The sequence below is a fragment of the Muntiacus reevesi genome, chromosome 9, assembly GCF_963930625.1.
Source record: "Muntiacus reevesi chromosome 9, mMunRee1.1, whole genome shotgun sequence".
Lineage (NCBI taxonomy): Eukaryota > Metazoa > Chordata > Mammalia > Artiodactyla > Cervidae > Muntiacus > Muntiacus reevesi.
The window spans coordinates 6,013,011-6,031,789 of NC_089257.1; the positions used below are offsets into that span (position 1 = coordinate 6,013,011).

At 38.9% G+C, this 18,779-nt stretch overlaps 1 protein-coding gene and 2 pseudogenes across 1 annotated transcript; all 3 read right to left on the reverse strand.

Annotated features, from left to right (window-relative positions):
• Nucleotides 1-3,994: 3,994 nt before the first annotated feature.
• LOC136174445 (olfactory receptor 4P4-like) lies at nucleotides 3,995-7,842 on the reverse strand (annotated as a pseudogene).
• Nucleotides 7,843-7,988: 146 nt separating this feature from the next.
• On the reverse strand, nucleotides 7,989-8,921 carry LOC136174096 (olfactory receptor 4C16-like). The gene has a single exon (XM_065943926.1). It carries the CDS (start codon nucleotides 8,919-8,921, stop codon nucleotides 7,989-7,991), a length of 933 nt encoding a protein of 310 aa, XP_065799998.1.
• Nucleotides 8,922-13,981: 5,060 nt separating this feature from the next.
• On the reverse strand, nucleotides 13,982-15,974 carry LOC136174447 (TP53-binding protein 1 pseudogene; annotated as a pseudogene).
• Between the last annotated feature and the right edge of the window lie 2,805 nt (nucleotides 15,975-18,779).

Genomic DNA, 18,779 nt, shown 5'->3' on the forward strand with positions numbered 1-18,779 from the left:
ACAGTCATATCCAGGCCCCCAAATGTCTATTTAAAAGAAAAAAAAAAAAAGCAAACAGAGAATGAACGCTTTTATAGCAAGTGCATGATTTTCATATTTAATAACTGTTGAGTCTAGGTCTTCACAAAATTATTATTAATGTTATTTATAGTCTCGACGATGATTTTAGATGGCAAATAGTTAACGGATAGCATTTTAAATGGCCTGTATGACACCATTTCTATTTGAAACTATTATTCAAAACTGCAATATCACAGAGGTTAAATTTTCTCATTATCCTACTTTGTTTTCACTCTCACTATAAAGCTTCCAACCTGTTTTACCAGAACAAAGTATCAGTCACACATTGTTCATCAATTAGCATTAACTCAAAAGAATTTAAAAGGTTTTTTTGCAGGGGTTGCAGTACATTTAAAAGACTTTTGGGTGGGGGATTTCAGATATTGTAGAATAATGTCTTCTACATAATTGCAATTGATATGTAGATTTTTTTGTTTGTGAGGTGGAATAATATTGATATGTCAAATAAAAGCATTTATATAAAATTGATTTAAATAAATGTATTATAGAAGTAGACAAAAATAAATAAATAAATTAGAGAGAAATAGCTTCATTAACCTGAATCTCTGACTTTAGAAGAGACCTAGATAGAGAGTTAAAATAATTCCTCAGAATTGGAAAGTAATTCACTAAAATGAGAACAGACAAAAGCACTGATTCTTTTTTAATCTGAGGTTAAACAGGAGAGTTGAGATGAATGGGGAAGAAGATATCACAAAGAGCAGCAATGAAAATAATGAAATCTCAATTAGGAATCCTCATCTGAGCAGAAAGCAACATGCAAATATCGGGTTAATGAACGTCCAGTGTGTCTTTCTGAGTATTTGAGCTTGTAAAAAATATTATGTATTTAAAAGAAACACATTTAATCAATAATAGATTAAAACAACATCCTACATTCTGAGCTGTTATAATGTAATGAATGCTGTTAACAGAGGTAAAAGGAAATGTGAAAAGTCAGGTGAGGAGAAAATATTGTCATAAAACAACATTTTGGACATGAGATAGTAAGGAAATCTATACAAAATCTGAAGACACAATGAATGAAATAAAGAATACCAGGCTCCCAGTAAACAGATGGTTCAAGTAACGACAGCAACTTCTGGGAAAGTTGAGGAGTGCTAAATTAACTAACCAGTGTGATTCTCAGGTTAATGGTTTAACATGTTTGAAAGTCTCATCGCATTTATCTTAGAATTAAGAAATTATTACCTAATTCAGAAATTTGATGAAGAATATAAAATACCCAGTGATATATACGGTTCATAACACACTTCTTTTTAACACTCATTTTTGTTTGAATAAGTCGTTTAGCTGTCAAAGAAACTGTCACACCTACATAAAAGTTTAACAAAAAGAAAAAAATCCCACATAATTTTAACAAGTACAATCACATAAGCATCAATTTCAACAATATGGTGATGAAAAACTTTCAATGATTTTTGAAATTTTGGTTGGTTACTTTAAGGCAGTTTTTAACACCTATCAATCGTCTGACTTTCCTTGTATCATGAAAAAATTTCTCCAAAATTACCTTATTTCTTCATTTTGAAAATATCTTTGCTGTTCATTATGCTGTCAGCATAAGAACAGGCCCTCTCATATTTAACTTACATTCCCCAGAATATACTTAAATTTTCTCTTGTTTTATTAAAACATTGCATGTTACAAACTTTTTATTGATCTAGATGAAACTAGTCTATGTTAAAATGGCAGATGCTTTAAATGGAGAATTACTCATATTTATGGATATTCAAGTTGAAATTTGGTCTTATCTTAAAAGTAACAAGGGAAAATGCACACAAGGTGATGAGGCGCAATGAAATGCATTGCCAACTCGAGAATGTGTTAATTCCGTTATTAAAGAGAACTTTCCTTTTAAATGACACATGATTAAAATTAAACATGCTGTGATGCTAGTATAGTAATTAAATTATCACATTACAAGAGAAGTAATAGCTTTTAGAAAGAAACTATATCAAACAAACATACAGCATTGAATCAAGCTAGCACATGGCTGTGGGACAGTACCCAAACCAGTGCCACAGACATCAGACCTGAGTGGCTGTCAGGTTAGTTCTAGGATGCAACTAGAAAATTCCTCCCCCAGATACTTACTCTGTCAATTTGTTCCTTGTATAAAAAATCTGAAGTTAATACAGAGAATAAAACCAGTAATTCAAACATATCTGTAAAATATTTTGGAAAATCAATACATCTTAAATTTTCCACAGGTTTACAAGGGAAGCAGGATTAAAATATTCACTAAAATTATCAGTAATGAAAGAAGTGTGTCTTTATCCCTCAGGAAATCACAGTTAGGTCCTGGGTATCATCTCTTTTATACCTATGCCTGAAGAAAATTTGGTTGGGAAGGACAGAATATAAACTAAGCAACTAAGCAAAAATGAATGTCTTTGAAAGCTCTAAGCAATTATATTCCCAAAGGTGTTTGTAAACATATCCAAAGCAAAGACTGTCAAGCCACTGTCCAGGGTAATGTCCCTGTTCCTCTGGTTGTTTACTTTCCAAATTTATCTTATCTTGCCTCAGAGAGTATTCACTTGGGGGCTCACATGCTGTAGACAAGACATTTCAGAAAACTCTGCTCTGTCTTCATCCAGTTTTCTGAAGGCTGGGAGGGAAACTAAAGTAGCTTTCAGGAAAGCCTGAGATGACATAAGACAAAGAGAACCACTCATGTGCATTCCAAGAATCAACGCATGGACAATCAAGGTCCTACTGTGTAGCTGGTGGCTCAAACGGTTAAGGATCCACCTGCAATGCGGGAGATCTGAGTTCAGTCCCTGAGCTGGGAAGATCCTCTGGAGGATCACAAAGAGTCGGACACGACCAAGCGACTTCACTAAGTCACTTAGACATTTAAGAGATGTCTGAGATCAGAATCCTGACCTCAGAATTCTCTTCAAACTTCATGAAGATTGAAGACTCTTGTCTAAATTAAGGAAACACCTGAATGTGCCAAAAACGATTTTAGTTTAAGCCCTAGTTGTCAGCTGGCTATACCTGTTTCTTAGTCTAATCACCTTTTTTCTCCGTAGAATGAAAACCTGATGGAGGGAAAATAAGACAGATTTACCTAGTTTGACTAATGGAAGACACCATCAAAGTACATTGTTAGCATGATGAGGGTGAGGACTAACAAAATGCATCCCAGGAGCATCCATTTCTTCACCTCTATGCCTTCTTAAGCTCATGACATTTCACAGAATAGGACATATTCCATGTTGCACATTTATGAAAAACATCAGTTTTATATACTCATGAAGGTTGTTTAAATACAGTGATAAATAAGGTCATAGAAATGCATTTATAACAATGAAAAGAATTGCTCATTTTTCAAGACTTTTAATTACCTGTAATAAGGTACTAAGTTTTACTTACAATTTCTGTAACTGTAGTGTAAGTAGGATAATTATATCAAATACATTGTTTTAGATGCAGGATTTGTATGTAAAAAAATTATACAACACTTGTAAAACCTTTGGCATTGCTTTTTGGAAATTATTGCAGTGGAAACCTCAAAATAAAATGGAAGTGTTTTAAGAAAGCTCTATGAGAGCTGTCTCACTCAAGATTATCTGTTTCCTGAAAGAGGTCAGAAAAGCCAATCACGCAGTCTTCACAACTTTCCCTGAAAAAAAAGTGCTTAAATGCATTCGTCATGTCAGGGAATACAAAGAACAGAATGCTCCCGAATGTCAGAGCTGGAAGGGACCCGAAGCGCATCTGATCCACTCCCCTTGTGGGCAGTCTCAGTCAAGGGACAGAGGGAGAGAGGCTGAGGGGGCTTCACTCTTCAGGGTTGCAGCTCTGAATGACAGCACACGCTCCTTCCGTATCTGTTGCACTTGTCAACATTAACGATTGTGTGGATAAAATAGATCCTGCAAAGGGCAGGACAGCCAGATGTTCATTTTCCCGCAGAGTGTTTATCTCGGCCCCACACTTTCCTCATGGCATTCTTCATGCCTGCGTATCTCAGGGGGGAGATGAGAGGGTTGAACATGGGGGCAATCATGGTGTAAAACAGGGCAAAGGCCTTGTCGTTCCTGACAGAATCAGCCGTGGGGACATAGGTGAAGATGAGGGGCAAGAAGAACATGAAGACCACAATGATGTGTGAATCACAGGTGGGGAGGGCTTTGCGGGGCCCTCGGATGAGCCAGTCCTCAGGGAGGCCAGGATGATGATGTAAGAAATCACCAAGGCAACAAAGGTCAAAACGGACAACCCCCTGTGGTGGTAATGATTGCAGTCACCCGCAGTCTAGTGTCCGTGCAGGCCAGCTTCAGCAAAGGGAATGCATCTCAGAAATAGTGGTCTATTTGATTGGGGCCACAGGAAGGAAGTCCAATGATAATACTTGCATGAGAATGGCTAAAGGCTCCCACAGCAGAAGCCATCACAAGGACAGAGCACACCTGTCTGTTCATGATGACCATGCAGTGAAGAGGTCTGCAGATGGCGGCATAGCGGTCATAGGCCATGGCCACCAAGATGAAGAGCTCAGTGGCTCCAAAGAAGTGGGCACAGAACATCTGGGCCATGCAGCTGGTGTAGGGGATGGCCTTCTGCTGGGCCAGCAAGTCAGTGATCGATTTGGGTGCCACCGTGGAGGTGGACCAGACCCCCATCAAGGACAAAATCTGAGGAAAAGTACGTGGGCTGTTCACCGAGGCGCCTGCCCCTGATGGTGAGAAGAAGGAGCAGATTCCCTGAGAGGATCGCAATACAGCAAAGTAAAAACAGCACGAAGCCGGCAACTTCCGCATTCTCATCAGTAAAGAGCCCCAGGAGGGTAAATTCTGTGACATCTTCATGTCCCGTTGCTTCTGTGGGTTTGATCGTTTAGAAGGGCAACTTAGTATACCTGAAACACGCAACTTTTTCAACTTATTTATGTATTTCTAAAGTCATTCATCTAGTCAATAAATATAATTGATGTTTCCAAATCAAACAAACATTATAACTGCTGCTAAGGGTACCACAGTATACAGAATACACACATCTCACCCGCACATAAAGTTTATTAGAGAAGACATACAGTGAGAACAATAGCAAAAGGTAATCCACTTATTGAGGTGGAGCCAAGGAGAATGCAGACTCTGCATCTCCCCACCGTAGGGAGCCTAGATGACAGTGGTGGGGATGTCGACACCCACACACATGGGAGGAACCTCTGAGTGACTGGAGAATATTAACTCGAGTGAGGTCTCCTGGAGGTCCACATTTCAACACCAAGACCTGGCTCTACCCAACTCTCTGCAAACCCCAGTGCTGGAAACCTTGGGCCAAATAATCAGTAAGACAGGAACACAGTCCCAATCAAAAAAAGGCGGAAAAAAAAAAGAGGCAAGGAAAAATATATATATTACAGACAAAGAAGCAAGGTAAAAACCTACAAAACCAAATATATGAAGAGAAAATATATTCTTATATTTTTTAAACTACATGAGAAAAAAAATTAATGACAGTAAAGATGGTCCAATATTATAAAAAAAAAAACAGATTGCAAACAAAGATTGAGAAAATACAAGAAATGTTCAATAAAAACATAGAAGGACTAAGGAAAACATGTGGAGAAGAATGGCACAATAACTGAGATGAAAAGTACAATAGCAGAGTAACTGAGGCTTAAAAAAGGAATAATTGAGCTGGAAGATAGAATGGTGGAAATGACTACTGAGGAGCAGAATAAACACAAAATGAAAAAAAAAATTGAAGACAATCTCAGAGAACTCTGGACAAGAGTAAACACACTAACATTCAAATTTTAGGGATCTCAGGAAGAAGAAGGAAAAAAGAAAGAGCCTGAGAAGATATTTGAAAAGATGATACTTGAAAACTTCTTTAATGTGGGAAAGGAAATGGCCACTCAAGTCTAGGAAGCTCTGACAGTTCCTCCCAGACAGGATAAACTGTAGGAGAAACACACCAAAACAATATTAGCCAAAGTAATAAAAAGCAAATGCAAAGAAAAAAATATTAAAACTGAAAGGGAAAAGCAAAAAAAACAGTGTACAAAAACCCCCCATAAGGCTATCTATCAGCTGTTTTTTCAGCAGAAACTCTGCAGGCCAGAAGGGAGTGATAGGATCTATTTAAAGTGATGAAAGAGAAAATTCTACAAACAACATTACTTTGCCCAGCAAGGATCTTAGATTTGACAGAGAAATCAAAAGCTTTACTGACAAGCAAAAGCTAAGAGAATTCTGCAACACCAAACTAGCTAGCATCTGTATCATAGCACAGATGACTTATTTACTGTAGCAGATGTGATTAATAAAAACTGAAAGATTAGCCTTGAAATTCTCAGAATCTAAAAAAAAAGATATGTATAGAAAGGGTCTAGAGTTCATTGCAGAATTCACAAGTTTCCATTTCCACACTGATATTTTTCTCAAGATAGAGAATATAAACTTCTGGGTACAATGAAAGTAAAACAAATTTTGTGCTCATAATAAAATTATTAACATGTAAATAGAAATAGAAGCTCCAAATAAGCAAAAATACTCGTATTGAATTTTCTGTATGGATGAAAATGCAAATAAGAAATCAGACAAATTATAAAATTTCTTAATGACCATGTAATTAGAGACTTCAGTGATAATGAATGGTGAAAGATGATATCCATTTCCACTGGATACATTTAATTTTCATCCAAATAGCTTAGGCTTTCTTAAGATACTCTACTTCCTATATTGTTAAAAACTCACTTAAACAATTCATATATGTGGTATAGCTATGTTTCAAAGCCTAAATACCCTCCCCTGGGTTAGAATGCTCTTTATTCAATTAACTCTTATTTATAAATTCCCTACCATTGACTACATGTACACAATTCTTTTTTTTTTCCATTTATTTTTATTAGTTGGGGGCTAATTACTTTACAATATTGTAGCAGTTTTTGCCATACATTGACATGAATCAGCCATGGATTTACATGTGTTCCCCGTCGTGAACCCCCTCCCACCTCCCTCCCCATCCCATCCCTCTGGGTCTACCCAGTGCACCAGATTTCTTTAAAGCTCACATAAATATATCTTCCTTAATTTGCAACTTCTATGCTATAATCATAATAAACCAATATTTAAACATACTGTTATAATTGGTATGATTCAAGAGAAAACTTAATAGATCCCTCAAAATAGAAGGAATCATTTTAATAGCAAAAAGGTTTTATTGTTGTTGTTGTTGTTTTTACAGAAAGAATGTTAATATGAGGAACCCCAACAGTCAGAACCTCCCTTAGTAAAATATACTACAAAAGGGTGAATATTCTCATAATGTTCTGTCACTTTTCTAGAACAATCAGGCAAATATACAAAAAAAAATTTTTAACTGTAACCCAAGAAAAAGAAGAGAGGTTTCCTAGCTTAAATATTTTTCTTTAAAAAAAAATATTTTCTCTTTATAATATGTATGTACTATTATTATTTGAACCTGGTGATTTCTGCTGAGTTAGTAAGAACAACCAAGTTTGAAAGTCCATGATCAGACATTTGATCACAGTATCTAAGAAATAAACTCTTTGAGACAAAAATATGTCAGGCTGTAGATAAAAGCATAGAGTGTAATGTTAAACAGAAAAATCTGGAAGTCAATACAAGGGAAGAAAAGAGTAGATCAAAACCACAGTGATATTAGACAGACAAGAGAGGCAGAGACAGCAGTGAATAGCTAAGACCATGATCTTACATGACTGTGTGTACCTGATGCTGTGCTTCTACAAATATTTGACTCAATGCTAACTAGCATGTGTGGTCAAATTGCCTATTTTACTAAAGGAAGTAATCTTCACGCTCTGAGTTAGTGTTATATTAACTCCACAATAAGAGGGTATTATTGTCTATGGGCTTCTTTAAGATCAATCCAAACTCTGAAGAAAACTTTGAAACTTCCATTCATCTTTTGTCACCTGAGACCACCTTCTTGCTCCATAACTTCCACATGGCATTTTTCACTTCTATATTCCTCAGGGTATAAATCAGAGGGTTGATCAAAGGTGTTGCAAGTGTATAAAACACAGCTATCATCTTATCCATGGAGAAGGTGGTTGCAGGGCGAGTGTATATAAATATGCAAGGACCAAAGAACAAGATGACCACGACAATGTGGGAGATACAGGTGGAGAGGACTTTTTTCCTCCCTTCAGTGCTGTGGTTTCTCAGAGAGTGCAAGATGATGGCATAGGATAACACCAGCATTAGAAAACTCTCTGTACAGATGGCCCCGCTGTTGGACACCAAGAGGAAGTTGGTTACATAGGTGTCTGTACAGGCAAGTTTCAACAAAGGCTGCAAGTCACAGAAGTAGTGATCAATTTCTTTGGGACCGCAGAAAGGCAGACTCAAGACTAGAAAAATCTGAGCTGATGAATGCACACAGGACCCCAACCAGGCCAGGGACATTAGCACACCACAGACTCGATGAGTCATGATGGTCGTGTAGTGTAGAGGCTTACAGATGGCCACATAGCGGTCAACAGCCATGAGGACAAGGATGAAGATCTCCAAGCAGCCAAAGAAATGGGATGTAAAGATTTGGATCATGCACTCACTGAAAGAGATAGTGGCATTCTTCAGAAGGGCTTGAGCAATCATCCTAGGGGCTATGCATGTAGAGAAGCAGGCATCAGATAAGGATAAATGGAAAAGGAAGAAATACATTGGACTCCCAAGTGCCCTGCTGGTCTTGATGGTAACAATAATCAGAAAGGTCCCCAACAAGGTCCCCAAATAGAACATCAAGAAGGTGGCAAACACTATTTTCTTCCTAACAGGATCTTGTGTCAACCCAAGCAGAATAAACTCAGTCACATTATTATTCAGTTGCATGATTTCATCAGTGAGGGGAAGGTGTGAGTGTTAAATGCTTAATCTGCAAAAAATAGAAAAGAATTAATTTGTGATGTGATGTGTGATTTTTAGGACTATTTTAAGTGAGATAAATATTCTTCATCATGGACAGTTTAGTTGTGGTTTCTTAACAAGTCACTTCAACACTTGATTTTTAATGACAAATTCATGGGGTCATTATGAGTCCCACATAAGATTGTGAAAAGTAGACTTTTCTGTAGCACTCTTCAAATGCAACTGTTTGTTAATTTTACATGATTCTCATTAATTTTGCTCAATGAATACTAAGTTAAGAAATACAGTTCCATTTTATTAACTTAATTACTTTCCATGTTGATTTAATCGGGGTGGGGGGAGGAAGCATGTTTGGAGAGTGTATCAGTTGGCATTTTGGATATATTTTACTGCTTATGGAAGTTCATAATATAAATGTAAAAATTACAGCCCAGTCCCATCCCCTAAATATGTCTCCATATATCATTCATATATATATATACATATATATATATTATGCTTGTTATATTTACTTATAGAAATGTTTATTTTTATTACTCTATAATATGATCCACTTCACTGTGCATTCCCTTCCACATGTGACAGCTTGAAAAGAGGAAGATAAAACACTTTCAATTATAATGTCCTTATTTTGAAACAACTTTATGATATTCACTACTTGACATACACTAATGGAGAGAAGTGAATGTTCTCCAATGGTTGATAATATCACAAATATTTGCAATCCCAGTTTTCTTTTTTCTCATTTCTGGAAACACCCTTCAAAACATGCGAAGTTCCAGAACTTACTTGTAAATTACAAGGGGTGTTCACTCAATAGTTTATATGTTTAAACTTTAAGAGCTTTGCTTAAGCATTTTAGAACTGAGGTCCTTTGAAGAGATGTCAGCAGGTAGCTCTTTTCGGGTCTAATCATGGTTGTAATCCCCACTATAATTTGTTTTATCTGGGTACCCGGAATCTCCACATTATTGTAACAGAACAAATATTCAGAAGAGAGAGAGGAACCTATAACTTTAGTCAAGAGGAACAGCAGATAGTCAGTAACTGCCTATATTCAAATTGCTTTCTGTCTTTGCAAAATCAATGATTATTCAACTTTGAAACGTCATTTCCTTCAATGAAAAATTAGTATTTTTTCATGTGTGGAAAGAAATATTATCACTGACTTCACTTCATAGAACAAAATCTTTCCTCTAGGTTTTTATTGCTAATATGATGCTGAAAAGAACACCATTTGCAGGTAAATATATAAACTGAGTGTGACAGATTTAAATATAATTTGGAAAACGTCCCCCACTGCATCCTTCCTCAGCCCCACCCGTATCTTCAGTGCATCATCGTGAAAGCTGCGAGCCAGCAAAGCACAAACTGATGAACCAAACAGACAATGATCCCTGTTTATTGCTTTTCTCCCCCTCAATAGATTTTCTTTTCCTCAAAGTAGTTGAATCACATATTATCTTCCTGCAAATAAAAACCCCTGCTCTAAAATTTCAAAGTTATTTAATATTTCTGGTATTTTAGAAAATAGTCTCTTTAGACCGTGCAATCTTTGGCAAAGATCTTAAATGGTCAAGGAACTGTGTCTTGGGATTTCAGTCAGTGCAATAAACTCATCCTTTCCTTATGCATTTGGATGAGTGATCCGTCATGAAGGATTTGTACTTGAAAATATGGCCTGTGATTGTGGCCACTCTTTTGAGTATACGGCTTTTATTTTGTATGTTATCAATCTCTTGAAATTGTCTATTTCTAGAACAATTTTATTTATACATTAGGACATACACTTGTAAGATAAATTAAGAATCATAAATACATGTGTGTGTGTGTTAGTCACTCAGTCATGGCTGACTCTTTGCAAGTCCATGAACTGGTGCCTCTGTCCATGGAATTTTCCAGTCAAGAATACTGCAGTGGGTTGTCATACCCTTTTCTGGAGGACCTTCCCAACCTAATGATCAAACCCAGGTTTCCTGCCTTGCAGGCAGATTCTTTACCATCTGAGCCACCAGGGAAGCCCATAAATACACATGATTAATCATTAACTTGCAAATAATTGTGAGTTTTTATCAAATATTCACTCAATAGAGTATTCAGTAGTCTCCTTCCTTCCTTAATTGTAATTTTATTTCTAGTTATGCTGTCTTGAAATTCAAGACCCAACTGTCAAGAGTACCTATGGCTGATTCATGTTGAGGTTTGACAGAAAACAACACAATTTTGTAAAGCAATTATCCTTCAATTAAAAAAAAAAAAAAACTAATTAAAAAAAGAAAAATAATCTCTTCTGAAAGCCATCAGCAATCGCTTTGAGATGAAGGAAATTCTCCAGTTCTCTAAGAGTTTCTTTTACAGCTTATCTTATACTATCACATATTATACTTAAAATCAAAATTGTCTGAGCTTCCTTTAGCTTCTTTCATAGATATAGAGTTTTTGAAGCTTTCAGGATTTTGCTGTCCCCAAATTCAAACCTGATGCCTTGCACAATGTACATGCTTAATGAGGTTTTTTTTTTTATTTTTTGTCATTTATTTTTATTAGTTGGAGGCTAATTACTTTACAATAATGTAGTGGGTTTTGTCATACATTGACATGAATCAGCCATGGATTTACATGTATTCCCCATCCCGATCCCCCCTCCCACTTCCCTCTCTACCCAATCCCTCTGGGTCCTCCCAGTGCACCAGGCCCGAGCACTTGTCTCATGCATCCAACCTGGGCTGGTGATCTGTTTCACTATAGATAATATACATGTTTCGATGCTCTTGTACATGCTTAATAAGTGTTTTTAAGCTGAACCTTCGAAGTTACTTCTTGTAATAATCATCTAATTGTTTTAGTACTATTCTGATTAAAAACACATTCACATTATTAATTTGCTGTGGCCATCTGTATAGTATGTATGGTACGGTAAACAGATAAATGTGTCCCCAACTTAAATATTTGAAAAAACAAAATTGCATAAATTTTAAATAATTTAATCAGCTCCACAACCCGGAGTAAAACATATTGTACTCAGAACAGCACCACTTGACCCTGTAAGATTTTAGAACTTTGGCATGCCTAAGATGATCATTGTGAGTTTTCTACACTTTTTACATGAATCCTTGGCCCTTCAAGAATGCAAGGACAGCCTTGATATTCTTCCTATCCTTCTAGCATCAACGGGTATTTTTCTATACTTTTCTCTGTATGACCATATGTCGACTTTTCCCAGAAGTGTTGACATCTTAAATCAGATCCTCAAAGGTATCTGACACAAAAATGAATTGTAATAATCGAGAGACAAAACTGCACTGATAAAACAGCATTATCTTCTACTAACTACTGTACTTTAACTCTTCAAACAAGTTTGGCCAATTTTAGAACAGCTAGATTTCTCAAAACAGTAATAAAGGGATATTATGTTGAGTTGGGAGCTAAAAGAGATGAGCTGAAAGAAAAATCACACAGAAAAGGTGATGAACAAAAGAGAGTGAAGCACGAGGTGTCATGTTGATCCTTCTACCTGACGGGGTTGTGTGTGCTTAATACTTTAGTCATGTCCGACTCTTTGCGACCCCGTGGACTGTATCCTGCCAACCTCCTCTGTCCACGGGATTCTCCAGACAAGAAATTGGAGTAAGTTGCCATGCCCTCCTCCAAGGGATCTTCCCAAACCAGGAATCGAACCTCCGTCTCCCACATTGCAGGCAGATTCTTTACCGTCTGAGCCCCCAGAGAAGCCCTTCTACCTGACAAATCTGTTTTATTGCAGAAGCCACAGTGAAAACTTTGGTTTCCTTAGGACTCTCTAAAACTATACCACCCTCTCTGATTTGTTTCTCTTTCACTTCTATCTTTAGGAAAATCTCTATACTCATTTAATTTCTATGAAAAATGTACCTTTCTCTGTGGGAAGGTGAACAGATCTACCCAAGGTTCTTTATCCCTCAAAAGCCTAAATTAGAGAAAGATGGAAATTTCCCCCCACATATATGGCACATTACCCTTCACCTTCATTATGCAATTATTAACTTTCACTTTGTTATGTTTCCTCTGAATCTTCCATCAGGTGTAGTTATTCGTTGTTTCAAAATAAATCCAGATGCATATCAACTACAAGTTATATTCTTAAAATATCATTTTAGAAACATGCAAAGAGTAATACTTTTAATCTGTGATATACAGCATTCTACTTAAAGCTGTCTCTTGGATGTGGAGTGGCTGGCATTCTCCAAGAAGCTTATGTCACAGTCATTATCTGTATTAGTTTCTATTTCCTTCTTCAAGGGAAAAAGTCATATGGAAATATATTTTTTAAATTTGTTAAATTATTATGCATGATGCCTTTCTCAGTGCAATCATGTAAGTAATCTCTCACTTACCTGATAGAACCCTCTAAATTAGTGTCAAATCTTTCCATCCTTTTTCAAAACAGCCTTCTCATGGAATGCTGAGAAAAAATAAACCTTTCTGCATTCTAAAGGGAATATTTTAAGACATAATGACGTTAGGTATTAGCATTTAGTAGTATTCCCTAAAGTTTCCCTTCCTTTCTCATGACTAACATCCCCAATGTTGTAATAGGTGTAGCCTTTGGTTTGTCCACTTAGCCAATAGAAAAATAAATTACCCTTCCTTATACTCAGGAAGGCATTAGGTGCCTTGGGCTGACCAAATTTACCAGAGAAAAAGAGGAAAATTCAAATGGATGGCAGGAAGAGTGACAGAGGAGAGGAAGAAAACAAGATTGACTTTAGTTAAAAAAAAAAAAAAAAAACCCAGTGGATCGCAAAAAAGCTACTCTGCTCCACCCAGTGCTCTAGGCTGCTCCTTTGTTCTTTTTTTTTTTTTTTTTTTTTTTTTTTTACTACAACCAAAGAGATTCAACATTTATTTTTTCATAAAAGCCCAGCAAATAAAACTATATACAAGATCCATGCAAGGAATCCAGTTGCACACACGACACATTTAAAACCTGGTAAAGACATAATCACCGCAACAGCAGGGAATAAAACCGGTGAAACCAAGTATCCTTAGTGAGAAACATAACCGTGTTTATATTTTGGATGCTGCTTGAATCCAATTCTCTGCCCAACAATGAGGCACTGGGTCACCCACTCTTGTCCCACCACAGGCAGCTGCAATGCGTCAGCACACTTCCGCACCGAGGCTGGGCATGAGGGGACCGTCACCTCCACGGCAAACACCCCTAAAGCAATGTCTTTGTTATGGGCGCATGCATGGTGCTGCTTCACAGAGGCTGCCCCCACCCCAGTCGTGAGGATCTCGGACCAGAGCTCCAGGAAATTCTGCTGTTGGTCTGATACCAAGGGTACCTTCAGATTCTGGAAAGGGTTTTCACGGGGGTGCCAATCCAGACTCCTTTGCCCCTCATGCTGCACCCAGCTGGCAGCAGGTAACTGCGGTAATTCTGGAGCTGGCTGGCATGGCAGCTGTCATGGACGCAGACAGGAGCCACAGAAGGAATCCCAGGGGCACAGGAAGTACTTCCGGGTTCGACAGCGCTGACCCGCAGTTAGGGGACACTGGTGGGCGGTGTTACTGGGCTTCACTGACCTCCTCAAGAATGTGGCCAGCTCCTGCTCGAAGCTGGCATTCTGCGTACTGCTTGTTGAAAGGGGGAGCTTCTACAAATTCCTCCTCTCCTCGCTGCTTCCTGCAGGACCATCTGGCAATTTGGAGCGGCTAGCCAGCTTGTCGCTTGCTGTGGCCTGGTGAGGAGAAAGGCGTGGCCAGAAACAAGGTCTTGGTGAGGGGCAGAGGCCCTCTCTGCTCTTCCAGGGCAGAGCTCACCGGGTTGTCGCCACTCTCAGGGGCTCACAAACTCTCCTGCCCCCGCCGCACCAGGCTTCTCAGCGGCAGATTTCCGGCCTCGCTTGGCAGGGGCCGCTCCTCTTCAGGAGTGTCGAGCTTCCTTTGTCCCGAGGGGCCCCCACGGAGGCACGAGGGCTCTCCGGGACCTTTCGGGTAGGGGTGGCGCTGCTGCTGCTGGACGTGGTGGGGTGCCTGGGGAGTTGACATTACCTCGCCGTCTCCGTCTCCCGTCCACCACACTGTCCAAGCTGCCGCCTGCTGCCTTGGTGTGGGCGTTACCGCCTCCCATGGGCCCAGGCCACACCGCTCTCGCAGTCTGCTTCCTTGCTCCAAGGACAGCATGACAGCCATCCGCTTGGACCACTTCCTTTGGCCTTCTTTCTCAAGGCTCTGATGCTCTCCAGACTCCTTCTGTGCCGTCTTACCGCTCCTGCCCTGAGATACCCATCCTCCGAGAGGCGGGCACGTCCGTGTCCAGGGGGATGGGGCCACACAGCAGGATCTCTGCCCAACACGCCAGACTCGGGCCCATCATCAGAGAGCAGCTTACACTTCCCGGCTCCGACATCTGGTGTGACTTTTCCGGAGTAAAAATAGCCACTGGATGACCACTTGGCTACAACACGGAGCCCCACAAAGCTGTTCCCTGCAGAGGAGGCATCTAAGCCTTCTGAAGGGCCAGCAGCAGTCTGGAATGGAACCTCGGGAGAGTCGCGTGGACGCAAAGCACCAGCACCCGCGTCTGCCCGTCTGCCGGAGCCTGGCGCGCGAGGCCTGACACGGGTGAAGGATTTATCGTCCGGCGACATGCTAGGTGAAATGTCCTCTATTCCCAGGGGCCAGGCACAGCTGCCTCCCTGGTTCCAGTGGTCCGAGAAGGCGGGCGGCCCCTTGGCCTCGCCCACGAGGCGTGACTGGAGCCTTAGCTGCCTGTCTGATGCCAAGGCCCGCATCACCATGCTCCTCACACTCTGGCGTCCCTGTCTGACTGACCCTTTCTAGGACTCGGCTTCCCTGGGCCCCCTCGGGAGCTGGGCAAGGCACACTCGGCAGGCTCTGTCCCGCTGGTTTTCCCTTTGGGTAGAGAGGCCCCTCTCCCGGGGCTGCCGCTGCTGAGCATGGCGGACAGGCTCGGTCCGCCTGACGTGCGTGTGAGCTGGAGGCCTTGGAGGAGAAGGAGCTGGAGTCCCCAGGTCACCTCAGAGCCGCCGGTCTGTGAGGGGAGACTTCCAGTTCGCACTCCTGACTCTCTACGATCCGAGGGCGCCCCTCTGCTCTTATTCGCTATCCCTTGTAAACTATCTGTAATTACAATCTAGGGAAGGCACCAGGGTGCTTGAAACAAGATTTTATTTTGTGTGCTAGAGCTTTCCTTCACCAAGAAACCACAGATTTGCAACAAGTAGTCTGAGGATTAAAATGTATATGAACAATGAGTAGAAATCTCATCTGTTTCTAATTCATTTCCATTTGTTTTGATAACTAATAAAGAGACACTTATTCAGGAAAACATCTCATTAAAATAATTTTTCTTCACTATTGAGAAAAGTCACTATCTTCTTTTTTCCTAATAGAATTACCAAAAATGGAGACTGGGAACTCCTGCCTAATTTTACCATAATGGAGACAGCCTGATTAAAAATGAAGTCAACAAAAAGGAAGCAGATCCAACCAATAGAAGAGACCCATTTTTATAATAAATTTTCAGCTGTAGAATTCACCCATTTCCAAAAAATTTTACCATCTTTCATTTATTCATTTTATATTATTGCCTTTTTGTGCATGCATGCTTGCTCAGGTGTATCTACTCAGACATGCCTGATTCTTTGCAACCCCCGTGGACTGTAGCCTGCCACTCTTCTGTCCATAGAATTTTCCAAGCAAGAATACTGGAGTGGGTTGCCATTTCCTACTCCATACTGCTTTTTGGCATTCATGTAATAACAAAATAAATCCTAGTAAACTTAGTACCATCTCAAGAACTAAAATATTACCCATAATTAAACATTTTAAACACTTTCCTATCTGCTGTCCACCTTTTCTTAAAAGTAACATTTTAATATTGTCCTAAAAATAAAACATTTTTATCTATATATATTTTCCCTGGCTTTGAATTTTACAGAACATAACATCCTATATGCAGACTTCTTGGAATTGCTTTTATTTTTTTATCCAGCCCTACTATATTTCATTTTGGTTGTTGAATTTAGCTGTAAATTCATTTCCATGGCCTTATCACACTCCATTATGGGATTATTTCAAAATGTGTTTATTCAATATCCAGTCAATAGATATTTGACTACTATGAACAGCAATTATGAACATAAAAATATGTTTCCTATGAGTGTAATTTATAGGTTTCAGGATGTGCCAGTATTAAGATTTACAAAATAATATCATAAATTTCAATAAGGAGTAAGGAGATGCAATCTAGTTATGTGCCAGAAAAGAAGACAAATAGAGTATTTGTGACCAGAGATGAAAACTTTCACAAGATTAGCAAAGAATTAAACAAAAGTATGTTCTCTTTTGTTGTTGTTGCTTCAATTAAGACCTTGGATAAAATTATAATCTCAAAACAACCTGAGTTCATAGCTTTCAATATCAATTTTAAAATGTCAATTCTTAACCTCCTTTTCCTTGTCATTTGTAAGACAATTTTTTCAACACTAACGTGGACCAGAGTCCTGTGAAGGAAAGAAAATTTCTTTGAGGCAGAAAGACTTATTCTTATTTATTAAATATCATTAAAATATGTGATCTATACAATTAGATTAGAGGTTTATGATGTTTCTATCAATATGGAAAATATTTATAAAAGTATTTCCATACGCCTGCATGCATACTTCGGTTAAAGACGACTTTTAGAATTTAGAAGAAGAGGCATTATAATGAAGGACCTTTATTAGAGTGTTGCATGATATCATAGTTCTTTGCTTAACAGAATATGGCCTAGATTCAAAACCCTAACCAAGTAGAATAATATATCCTGTTGTTTAAATGATGTGATGTATCATATTTACTTTCCCATCGACTTGTTAAACAGCTCTATAAATAGATTAACTTCCAGGACCTTGAGTCCTAAGTAAACCCAGTACCTGGTACCATATAATGGCAGGCACTGTCTGCAAGGACTTTAACCTATGACAGATTCCTGACACTGAGTGAAGGACTCAAAAAGATATATAACCTTTATTCTATTACATAAATCAGAAATTCAACATGAGTCGGTGGGCAAGAGGTGAATAGGTGAAGTGTAGAGGATCTTTAGGGCAGTGCAAACACTCTTTATGACACTATTGATATAATGATGGATGTATATCAAAAGTATATCATTATACTTTTCTCCAAATTCATGAAATATACAACCACAGGAGAGAACCGTAAGGTAAACTATGGAGTTTGGGTTATTATGTGTCAATGTAAGTTCATCATTTGTTTGGAACAATCAAGTCTAGGAGAAGTTGATAATGGGAGTTCCTACAGATGAGTACAGGTAGGGTATATGAGAAACCTGTACATTCCTTTCAACTAAACTGTGAACTTAAAACCGTTCTAAAAAAAAAAAAAAAAAGCCTTTATTAAATTTAATCCAATGTATTTACACCCTGATGTAGAGACTTCTACATGAAAATGCCAGGTGTTTCTCTAGAGTGTAATTGCTTGGAGTCATGAGCTACATTGAGGCAAGGACTATGACATATTCTTTAGATCCGCCTTACTTAGAGATGCCCTGGGGCTCCAGTTCCTGCCTTTGGCTCATGAAGCAGGTCAGGAAAAGTGCATTCTCTGAAGTTACGGCAAACCGTGGTCACTGCCCCCTTCCAATGCAGTCCCTCGGTGTCCGTGGATGATGCAATGTTTTAATTATTCAGAACACTTGGTGACAAAACTTTATCCACACTAATGGACACTTTGGTTTATCAACTCTCCAATGACAACTTCTTTTAGCGACAGTGGTTTCTTGGAAAAAAGCTTTGGAGCTGAATCCTACTA

Bases quoted from the DNA above. Each gene is read 5' to 3' on its own strand.
- LOC136174096 (XM_065943926.1), bottom strand. From the start codon at position 8,921: ATGCAACTGAATAATAATGTGACTGAGTTTATTCTGCTTGGGTTGACA.